Below are 12,275 nucleotides of genomic sequence, written 5' to 3' on the forward strand. Positions count from 1 at the left end.
TTTTCTTATTGGAATTTTTTTTATATACCCAAAGAAGAGAACTAGGAATAGATTTGCAAAGATGGCTCACTAGGGAAGTCAAGGTTTGTGACTGTTTGGAAGACCCCCGTTTGGGGAGTTAAGCTAGTTGGCATAGTTTATTTCTTGTTTTCATTTTTCACCCCAAAAAAAAATTATGCATGCATCTATTATACGACTTTTAATTTTGTTGATTTGATTCCTACTTTCCTTTTTTTTCTTTAACATAGTTCTCATTTTCTTCATTTGATAAAAATTCATGACATATATTCTGTGATAGGTTTACAACATTTATCTCTTAATAACATGTAATTAACGTATAATAACCTCTATAACAAGTAAAATTTTAACAGACAAATGAAAAAAAAACTGTTATAAAGAAAATTAACTGTATACAAATTAAACTTTTATTCCACAAGCATCCTTGAAAAAAATTATTGATTCAAACTTTTATCCTACTTGTGAAGTCTAAAATCTCTACTAACATTATTATTTTACTATAGAAAATAATTTAAGTAAATAAATTAACCCGTTTCCAATTAACGCACCCATGTCGTCCGCAAAATGCAAAATGAATCATGACCTTCAGTCGTTTTTATAATCATTTTTATCAACGTTAAAAAAATAATAAAAAGAAAACTTCCACCATATAACAAAACCATCACAATACAACTTTTATGCAATTTAAAGCCTTTTTTTGGATAATAAAACAACTTGCTTATCTTTAAAACTACAAAATGAAACATCATTAAACTACCTCCTGGATTTGGTTGAGTTTTAACTATGTCTGGGAAACGACATTGACTCACACTTCCATGGCTTTAAAGGAAGTTCCTCTGAAAAGATCCTGTTGAAAACCTGGACGTTAAACCTTTAACCATGTTTTCTGTATCGAGATTTACACTCTGCCTTCCGGCTGTCAGGTCCTTCTCCCGATCCCATGGCTTCCATGGATGCTTCCCCTCCCACTCATCTTTCTCTTTCTCCGACTGTTGCTTTGATTTCTTCTTCGGTCGCTTTGAAGCCTCTTCTTGATGCTTCTGTACCAATGATTTCGATCGTTTTTCTTTATTATATTTATCCACCAAATCTGCATCCGAAGAGCTTCTCTTCATCTTTTCTTCTTCATTCGAAGCAAGCGCAGCAGCCTCATTGTAGGCTTCCAAGTAACTGCGATTAAGCAAGCAGAATCATCATAAACAACTAAACAAATCAAATATGACCATGCAAAATGATTTCCAAAATGTTCAACGTGAGATTCTCACTGCATCTTTGCTTTTTGGGCTCGCTCTAAAGGTGTATCGGTCCACACACTAGTATCACCCCGCCCTTCTTTCGCGCTCTTGCTAAATTTTGTTGATTGCATTGTCACACCAGGCTGACAAGAATAAACAGGTCAGATATTATAATTAGAGTAATTTCAATTTAAACTCAGAAATCTCATGTGACAACCAAGAATGCAATTGATATTTTCAGCTTTCCTAGGTGGACGATCCACAATAAGAAGACAAAAAATTCATAAGTTCCAATACAGAGTTGAATATGCAGGAGGATTGAAGGATTTATTCCAAAGGACAAAAACCGATTATGACATTTGTGCAACTAACTACGCAAAAATAGGGCATGGCAGACCAAAATGTCTTACTTTCCTCTCAGGAGGTAGTGTTGTCATCCATTCATCCCTTTTTGGGGGCGCTTTAACTTCCACCTCTGCGAGCAGCTCATCATCACCCTCCATTGATATACCTGCAATAATTAAAAGTTCTCTTGATTCTAGATCAACATTCTTTAACACTCGATGAACTGTTGACAAAAGATGCAAAAGAATACTGAACTACTGGAAAATGTACAGTCAGCTATGAAATGTTAAAGCCAGTTTCATTTAAGAGGTGTAAAAACTCAAAATGTATCCTACTCATCGCAGCTAAAGAAAATAACAGGAGACATACACATGAATGCACATGCAAGAGCGTGCAGGCACACACATAGATGTTGCACGTAACTACAGAAAATATCTAACCTTGCAATCTTCTCCATTGTGCAGCTTCATGCATTGCTCGCAACTCAGCCTATGGAAGAAAACGGCTTAATAAGTTGATACTAATAAGTTTATCAAATTAAGATCTGTACTAAGAGCTTGTAAATACCAAATACCTTGAATTCCTCGTGCTCCTCCTTCAGTTTTATTTTCTCATCCAGTGCTTTTCGCTACAAAATGTGAGAAGTTTGATGTTAGAATTACAAGACTGAGACTAAATACTACAGAGAGAGAGGGAGAGAGAGAATTATAAGTCAACACAAGTTCAAAATGCAGCAATAATTACCTCATGAAATCACTGATAACAAAAAGTAAATGTGCTTAATTACCACACTAACAGGACTACTAATTTCTAGCAATAATACTAGCATAGCAATTCGTAAATATGGTAAAAGAAGAGATGCCTCTCTACAATGACGTTGTTCAACCTATTTTGATAGTAATTTTGATGAATATGCCACTCTTCCCACTTTCATCCTTTTCCGCATTTTACCCAAAAATTCGGATTTATATGTTCCTTGGAATCAGATACAAGAGTCAGGTAAAAGATAATGGATCTTAAAACCTCATTTATTAAACTCATAAAGAGAGTGATAAGATCCATATCTCAAAACAGACATTGAACTTCTAAAGTATAGAAAGAATGCAAACAGAATGTCACTAAGCTATCTATTACATCTACCCGCCCAATACAAAATCTTTATCCAACTAACATAAAATGACCACCAATTCTGGACCTAGCTTACATGAGCTCAAGTTTGAAACAAAACCAAACAAAAACACAAGAAAAAGGGCAGTTATTTATCAACATGAACAGGGAACAATTTCCACGGACTCTGCAGTTTTGTCTCGTGTTCTTCAGGGTATCATTCTTCTTTCTCCTATCATTCTTCTTTCTCCTATGGTTCTCCTCTTCTTAGAAGTAATCTTTTTTTCTTCCATTTTGTTTTCGTTTTATCTCAAATTTTCATCTCACTCCACCCCCACTTCCTCTCTTCTTATCCACGTTTTCATCTCTTCATTATCAATGGTGGATGATCTGTAGCAAGGTGGTAGAATTTGCATTCAAAATCTCCATGTCCAACACTTATCTACCCTATAACCTACCATAGCTTATGTCATCTCAGCACAGGTGCAATTCACACTACTTCAATCCATCTCCCTTAAACTGCCAAATCAAACTAATAGAGACAGCAATTGACCTACTAAATGACGACATATTTAGAAAGCTATTTATTCAACTTTTATATGTACAACTTTGAACATGATAACATTCTATGTTGGTGAAAACTCGGGAAAAAGATTTACAGCTAACAAGCTTTTCTGCCCATGCAATTGTTTAGATGACACAGGTTCATTAAGCTTAATAAGATCTGTAATAATATTAACTTGGTGATAGGACAAGGTAAAATCTGGGGTCCTATCTCTTGTGAGCATCTCAATACTAAAGAACACTTCAATGAGCTTACAGCATTGGCTCACACAATGAATTGACACAGGCAATGAAGAACCATAAGACCCAAAATGAATGAGACATCTAAGGTATCAACCACGGCTGCATGCAAAATAGACAAATAAAAACCCTCACCTTATCTGGATCTTGTAACTCCTTAAAAGCTTTGTTGAGTATGATAAATGCTTGGTGCGCCTGTGGATGAGGACATTTGTCTGGATGCACCATAAGAGACAGTTTCCAGTACCTAAAGGATAAACAAAGCAGCTTATGAGAAACACAGTTCAACACAGGTTCACGATCACATCAAGATAAATGGCAAAGTCCATCAACAGGTAAACTGCCTCTAAAATGAGAAAAGGACACAAAAAGTAAATAATTTGGGTTTGTTCTGGGTCTTGCACATTTTGGTCAATTCAGGTTTGGGTTTTTTTCAAATGGGTTTTCAAGTTAAGGTTCATTTTCCCCTCTCTAATTATAACAAACTACCACGTACATGCTCATTATTATTAAACTAGGGTGGTGGCGGCGTTGATACAATGTAAAACATCTATTACTGAGGAAAAAGAAAGATTTGGTATCCAATATGTGCTTAAACAATGAAAGGCAATGAAAAAGAAAATCATGGAACTATTCTAAAATTCTTCCTCATCCATGTAAAAGAAAAAGATCTGCTAACTATCCTCAATAAAAATGAAATAAAGTTGTAATAAAAAACCTTACTTTTTCTTTATATTATCAGCAGTCGTATTTCTGTTTGCTCCTATAACATCATATGGACAATCAGATTCAACTCCCACAATTCTTGTGACCTGCTCAGGGAAAAATGAAGAGCTATTGAGTGATTACATACAAGTAACGATTCATAAAGACAACCATAATGTATCAAGCCAAAGAATCGCTTATCATACAAGTGCATAAGTAACTGAGTAGATATACCTAGGACTTTAGGGAACCTACACAATTTCATTGCTGTTCTCAAAATTCTCAAGCTCTAAGCATATTACCAGGTAATACAAAACCAGAAGGATGGAAGAAGAACCAAAGGGCAATAAAAGGTCACGGGGGAAAATTTCCACATTTCAGAAGAAGCTCAAGGTTGCAATTTTTATGGCCTTGCCAATAAAAGATATATAGCTAAATCTGAATAAGCTACATAAGGGGTAAATTTTGGAACCTCTTCAAAACGTTCTGCTTCATTTGCTGATTCAGCCTCAGCAACCAGAGCAGGTGGTGGAGGTCCAATAAAGAGTTCATCATCTTCCTCTATCTCAGCTTCTCTAGATTAATTTGTGAAAAGGATGCCAGAGAAAAAGTTAAAAAAGCCAACATTAATTTTCTGATACAAAATAAGGATATCCGAAATGACTTTGACAATTATGCAGACCAGACTTGTATAAAATGAAAACATGTGAAACTCAAAATGTCAGAAAGTGGAACCAATAAAAACTGAGTAAAAAAACTTCATTACATAGAATACCTGAGCTCAGCCTGGGCTTCTGTTAATTTGGCTGCTGCAGCAAGTAACTCAGCTGAGGGCATTGCAGGGCCAATCACCCTGTAAAAAGATGAAAGCAATGAAGAGGTTAGATATCGAAACTAGTAATCCCATGCATCTGCAAGAAGTATCAACTATCCAGCCTAAGGATGGAAATCAGAATTACTGCTACCAAGTTCAACAAAAACAATCACAAATCCAAGGCATAACGACAACAAATATGTCCAAGAAATTGAAATCCTAATCATCATTAGATTTTAGACTAATTAAGGACCATAAATATGTTAAAGTAAATATCATTAGTCTTTTATATTTCCTTATGATCAATGGTTTTTGTTTGTGTGTTTTCTAAAAAGTTCAAGCAACAGGAATAACTGATAAATTATGCTGAAAACAGCAAAGTTTAAGTCCTGCAGTATTGATGCCACTTACAATTGCTTGTTTTCTTGTCAGCTTAAGTAACACATATAAGCCAACCAGAATGCAACCATGCATAGAAGTTCACACCACCTCCACACAGAAGCAACACCCGAATTCCTCTTCCGAGGACGACACATCAACTGTCAGGTATTTTCTCCTCTTTCTTGAAAATCATAATTACATTTCTACGGAAGGACTTAACCCACTTAATTGCAGTTTTGGAATATAACGAGTAGAAGGGGCAACCATGAGCATTGATTAAATTGTGGTGATTTTCACTGCCTGTTTGACATCCTTTTTCAGTTGGTCCATTTTGTTTTATTCCTAAATCACCCCCTCAGTTAGAACTTGAGACACAAATTTAGAAGTCTGATGCTAGGATTTTGGGAATGATGGGTGGGGTTTGTGGATGGAAGATGGCTACATACAAGTTTTAGTCAAAGAGAAGTAGGTCACCGAGTGGAACAAAAGAAAAATGCTCATGTTTTCAGAAAATTGATCAAATTTATAGCTCCTACCAAGAAAAGAAAAAGAAAAGCATAAGAAAAGGCTAGAATAAACACCTTCTTTTAGGGGTGGCCGAATCATCTCTGTATGAATTATTTTCATCCATTACTTGGCTAGATTCAGCATGCTCTGGGATAGAGTGTGCATCCTTCACCAAACCAGAATTTGTGCGTTGTTGCTCTTTGGGTTCTGTATGAGCCTGAATCAAGTGGCCAACAACATCCAAGGTAGGACGAGATTTTGAAGAGAGTAAAAACACTCTATCACCATTTTCTTTTAGTTTTAAAGACAGGAATAGCTTCTTCAAATGCTTATTCAGTGATCTTTCAGAAATGCCCTTTATGTCAACAGCTTGCCCATCATCAATCATTTGAAGAAGCTACAATGGAAACAAATATCAAAACATACGGACGACAAAATTATGATATTGCAGAGAGAAGGAAAACTAGGATAAAAATATCAAGAACACTCAAATTGAAATCAAAATAGAAGCAGCAATGTTCACTTCAACCAAAATAGTCGCTTTGCATTCTAATCAGTATGAACTATAAAATTAAATACAAAACGGAAAAGAAACTATATCATTTTATCGATCTTACTTCTAGCCCAAAAGTCAACTTACGTCCATACCACCAACAAACTACAAAGTAAAAGAATCAGAGAAAAAGAGAAAACGCAATGTTTATCGATACTTGATAAGACAATACTTGATAAGACAAAGTAAATTTGCTTGCTATTTAATTACAAGAATTAAAGAATACCTGTTTCAAATCATTACCAACATTAGGAAACTCCTTCAAAATCTGTTGGACAACTACTTCAGGCTCAACCCGCCTTTTATCCTCTTCAGAATCAGACCCGGATGAGGAACCGGAGCCGGATTTAGAGTCAGACTCATAATCCCTTCTCTTCTCCCTTCTATCCTCCCTCCGGGATTTCCTTCTTTTTCTCTCCCTTTCTTTCTCCTTCCTCTTTCTTTTCTCTCTTTTTCGCTCTTTCTCCCTCCTGGAACTTTCATCCTCCCTACGCTGGACTTTCCGATGCCGGTGGGGCCTTTCCAACGACGATTCAGAATCGTCTGAGGTTGACGGAGATGAAGATGAAGTGGGTGTGTCGTCTACATGTTTCTTCCTGGTTTTTCTTCCCATTTTTGTTTTCTGCAAAGGAACCCCAGTAGCTCGCGTAAAAAATACGAAGTTTTTAAAATTGCAAAAAATACCATCGCTTTTATATATGTCCCAATTCAAGATCAAAGTTTATTTATTTATTTGAATATTGTAAAAAAATAGGAGATAAAAAGGAGGTTTAGAATTAATTTTTTAAATGCCTAGAAATTCACAGGTATTGAGTGTTAATTTATATAAATATGCTGAAAAAATATTGATTTTCTAAAAATTTATCGGTCTATGTTGATTTTAGAGAGAGAAAAGAAAACGTATCCTACGCGTCCTAGGACGTATTTTCAAAAAACACGTGTTATAGGAAGCGTTTTCACTACCACATTAATGAAAATGTATCTTGTAAAACACATTTTCCTTTCAACAATAACCGTAACTTTTCCAACGGCTAGAATGGCTCTAACAACCATAAAATTTCTTATATAAACCCCTTCAAACTTCATTCTTTCAACCAAGTACTCAATACTCATTCTTCCATCCTATATTCTCAATCATCAATTTCCAATCCTCAATTTTCAATTTGTTTTCTAATTTTCCAAATTGTATACTTTGTTTTACATCCAAAATGTACACTTATTTACAATATACGAAACTTATTTATTGAATTGGTTTGCTTTATACCATATCATATTGTGAGTTTAACATTTACAATTATTTCTGTTACTTTTTCATTTAAGTTTTTCTCCTTCCATTTGTTCACCCCAATATTTTGAGAAAGCAAATAATAGAATGTCAGTACGGAAAAAGATTAAAACTTTGGCTTGCGTATTATATAATATCTTACTTCAATAATTAATATTAACTTACACTTTACAGAAAAAATGACATGAATAAATGAATAAGTTAGTATTGTCACTGCACAAGTTAGTGTTTTAATTAGCTCTTCTCCTTGATGCTCCCCGGTTGTGTGGACATGTTGGCTTCATATGCCCTAGGTTCTTATAGTATGTGCATAATATCGGTGTGTCTCCCTGCTCCCGATTATATATATTTCCTCATATCCGAGTTGAGTTCGATCGACGTTTCGGCTTGCGCCGTGAATTCTTATTCAGTACCAACTTGAAATGAGTGTGCAAAGTAGGCGGCCACATGCGTTTATCCAAGATAGGTGGGAATTCAAATTTCCAAACATTATAAGCATATTCAAGTTTGTAAACTTTGTCAATATAGGTCACGCAATCTATACGTTTCGAGGCACATGTCACAATTGCATATGTGTACGGATAACTAAGTGCTTGAAATCTCCCACAGTTGCAGGTCATTTGTCTCAGGTATATGCGGTACGCTCCACCGATAACTCCACGGTCGGGTCCATGGGGCTGCTTAACCCGGAATATTAGATTTTGTCACTAGTGACACACTGAAGTCATTGACTTTGTGATTTCTACATTTTCCCAAATATCTTTCAGCACCGACTCATACCAAATGTAACTGCCTTTTATCTATCCTGCGTATGTCTTAGCCTACTTTGGAAACAATACTACTAATCTAAAATACGTTTCCTTGACCACCGATGTTATCGACAAATGATGTGTCCCTTTCAATACGGAATTAATGCATTCCACTAAGTTCGATGTCATGTGCCCATATCATAGTCCTCCGTCATAGGATTGTGTCCACCACTCATTTGGTATCCCATCAAAGTACTCCGTACCCAGTCGGTTTATAGCCTGTAGTCTCTCTAACATCTTATGGAATCGATGTTGGACGAGCTCGTAACCTATTGATGACAATCAATAATGCATTCAAGAAAATCGACCTAAATGTATATGTTAAATTATTTTACATGAAACCAATTTTATGAACAACATACCCATGTTAATGACATGTCATCGCTCTACATCCTTATGGTATCGGCCAATATAGTTAGGCCCAATGTGACACAAACAATGCCTATGGTGTGCACGATCCCATAAGCTTGAATGTTGATCGAATACAACCTATATTCTAATGCCCCTGTCGGAATCCAATTTTAGATGATCATTCGACATGCCTAAAAATAATAAATTGGGTCACCATAAGTAATAGAATGTAAAAAAAGTCAAAATTCGAGTCAATGTTATTAACCATGATACATACCAACTATAACACATGTATTTAGAGCGGTAAACTTCCTAATCGTCTAGAACGCCGACTTCTTCCTAACAGATACATGATTTTCCATGGACATCCTGTTCCACAAATTGTGAACTTCGCCTCATATTTCTCGAATCGAGAGCATATAAGGGTGAAGTTTATGCCAAACTGTATGTGATACTATTGGATTGCAGCTACAAAAAGCATCTTTGGATTCAAACTGCATTCTAACCTTTAAAGGTCAAAATTTGTTAATAAAGTCTGAAGTGGAAATCCTGCACAAAATATGTTAAATAGGCGGTGTTTACAAGTAAAAGGGTTAGGTTGTAATATAGTTACAATAAAGTAGGTGAGTACTCCAAGGATCGTACCCAAGGGAGGTGAGAACTAAATTAATACTGACCTAAGCATAGATAGAGCTAATTAGTACTTTAAATAAATTATATTATGACTAAGCATAGAGAAAGATTTTTTGGTATTTCTATAACTAAAAAATTCAATAATATAAATAGAAAAACTTTAGGAAATTTACTATAGAAACTGAATCAGATCTAAACATGGGTGACTAGCTTGCTTCAGTAATCATAACTAATTATTGCTTCTGGTTCCCTATTCAATTAACAAGTCCTTACCCTAGCAAGATCTCTCGATCTTCCACTAGAATAGCGAGTCAGAAAGAACTACTTATCATTCGACCTCACGGTCTAGACCGATTTGGGGTTAAAGTGTTCACGGATAGGCCATACCAATTTTGGGTTAATTCCCACCTAGATGACTTCATAGGGTTGTCAAGCCTAGGGTTTAAGTTCTTCCTTTCCCAAACAACTGATCCACTTAAGAAAATCCTACACAATAATAAATTAATCATACCTCCACTCGCTAATCAACTACAAAAGATTTAGTTCCTTATGGATATCAAAAACATAATAAACTTGATATAAAATATGAACATTAATAGAAAATCAAGAGATGAAGGTTTAAGAGAAGCCTGGATTGTATTTAATTGAAGCACAAAATCCACATAGAGTTGATTGAATTCCACAAGTTAGATCTCCTAACAAATGCAAAATTGAAAATAACTTAAAGCCTAAGAAAAAGGGAAAAACAAAAAACGAAGCTATGAAGAAAAGTATACAATATGAAAAGATGTCCATAACAAGTGTTAAATGAGCTTATTTATAGAGTTAGGGTTGTCGTCGTCCTCAACCCTAGGTTAGCTAACGCTCTCGTGTTTAATATTTGATTGTGCAAACCAAAACACCCTTAGCTCGTAAATATTCCTCGTACATGACCGTTGTTGCGACACCCTAGTGCCTGTGTCGTGACATCGAAGGCAGTATGCTCGTACTCAGGGTAGCTTCAAGGGTGTGTCGCGACATCCATTGGTTGTGTTGCGACATTGAAGGCAGTCTTGGAATTCTTGTTGCGACATTGAAGGCAATCTTGGAATTCTTACTCTATCCTTCCTATGTTGCGACATCAAGCTCCCCATGTTACAACATATCGTCTAGTATTGAGTTGGTACGCCCTCTAATGGTCTCTTATACACTCATAAAGTATATTAGCTCACCCTCAGGCCTCATTCGGCCCTTAAGGTCAATAATAAACTCAAATTACACTTTTTATTAGATGTAAACAAAACTAAGAAAACTTAATTAAAACATAATAAAAATGTTTGTATTCAAGCTCTTCAAGTGCAAAAACTAATTTAATATGCTACACTTAATTACAATAGCTTAAACTCCCCCACACTTAAGTCATTGCTTGTCCTCAAGTAAAGCAAATAAAGTCAGTAATTAAAAGATGACCTTTGAGCAAATATGGTACAAATGTTAGTTTTAGAGCACATGACTAGGCATTTCATATTTACAACATAATCTTGGAATGGTATATAGCTGACTTACCACTTTCGATATCAAACACATAAGTTTAGTATATTACAAAGCATACAAACATTAAGGGTTTCAAATGTAGAGATCCATCAATAAGCTATACAAGTAATTTAATTATCCTAGAAAAATATAAATAGTCGTAAATAAAATTATTTAGTATGATGTCAATTCATAAATAAGTCTACCTAGATCACATAGGGCTTTCTCGCTTGTAACATTCTGAGGCGTAGGACAGGTATGGAATTCAAGAACATTATGTAACAACCCAATTTTGAGCTTAGTTAGAACAGTAGTTTCGGGACCACAAATCCGAAGTTAAGAAATTATTTTTATTATTATTTTGGTGTTATAGCATGATTATATTAGTGCATGAAAATTTGGTGAGGTAATTTTAGCATTTGTGAGCTTAATTTCGAAAAAAGACTAAATCGCATAAGGGGTAAAAGTTCTATTTTACTTGATAGATGTACCACATAGCTAGAGAACCAAAATTGGAGGTCTTTAAAGTGCAATTAGACCCTTTAGAAGTTGATGGCTGGCCATAGGGGACAAGAAAATCAAATGGTCAAAGGAGTTGGTGACTTAATGTATGATAACATAATACCCTAGAGACTAGCTTCATCTTTTTCATTCTTCCTTTCTCCCCCATCAAAATTTTCAGCCATTCTAAAGGTTTTGGGAGCTTGAAATTTCAACCACTTATATCTCTTTCAAGTAAGTGATTTAGATGCTTATTTTTTTTTATAATTTTGGTACTTTTAGAACCCTTATGGATGAGTTAGGTAATGGGGGGACCATTTTGCAAAATGGTTGATAGTCTAGGGATTTTCCATGATAGGATTTATGATGTTTTCTGAGTTTTTATGGAATAAAATGAATCTTATTTGTGTAGTAAACAACTTTTGTGAAAGAACTTCTCATGAAAACCCTAATAGGACCATTTTGTAAAGTTTGTAAAATAAATAGTAATGTTGTGAAACAATGGGAATTTTGGGTCACTATACGAGTAAAAATGGTTCATCTAGGCTTAAGATTTGAAGAAATTCAATAAAAATCGATTTTCGAGCCTAGTGGTAAAATAGTCATTTTGTAAAAGTCTAAGGGCAAAGTGGTCATTTTGCCAAAAATGTGAATATATGTTTGCTTAAATTTATTTAGAGGTTAAATGAGTAAATTTTTATTATTTTAGATCAAG

At 35.1% G+C, this 12,275-nt stretch overlaps 1 protein-coding gene across 1 annotated transcript; it reads right to left on the reverse strand.

Annotated features, from left to right (window-relative positions):
• Positions 1-643: 643 nt before the first annotated feature.
• On the reverse strand, positions 644-7,162 carry LOC107893734 (peptidyl-prolyl cis-trans isomerase G). Its single transcript, XM_016818800.2, has 11 exons — positions 6,696-7,162; positions 5,991-6,313; positions 4,990-5,067; positions 4,687-4,789; positions 4,233-4,321; positions 3,645-3,756; positions 2,173-2,226; positions 2,039-2,087; positions 1,664-1,764; positions 1,284-1,396; positions 644-1,188 (listed from the first exon to the last, which is right to left on the reverse strand). The coding sequence occupies exons 1-11, from the start codon at positions 7,080-7,082 to the stop codon at positions 840-842; spliced, it is 1,758 nt and encodes a 585-aa protein (XP_016674289.1). The 5' UTR covers positions 7,083-7,162; the 3' UTR covers positions 644-839.
• Between the last annotated feature and the right edge of the window lie 5,113 nt (positions 7,163-12,275).

The sequence above is a fragment of the Gossypium hirsutum genome, chromosome A13 (assembly GCF_007990345.1).
Source record: "Gossypium hirsutum isolate 1008001.06 chromosome A13, Gossypium_hirsutum_v2.1, whole genome shotgun sequence".
In the NCBI taxonomy this organism is placed as follows: Eukaryota; Viridiplantae; Streptophyta; class Magnoliopsida; order Malvales; family Malvaceae; genus Gossypium; species Gossypium hirsutum.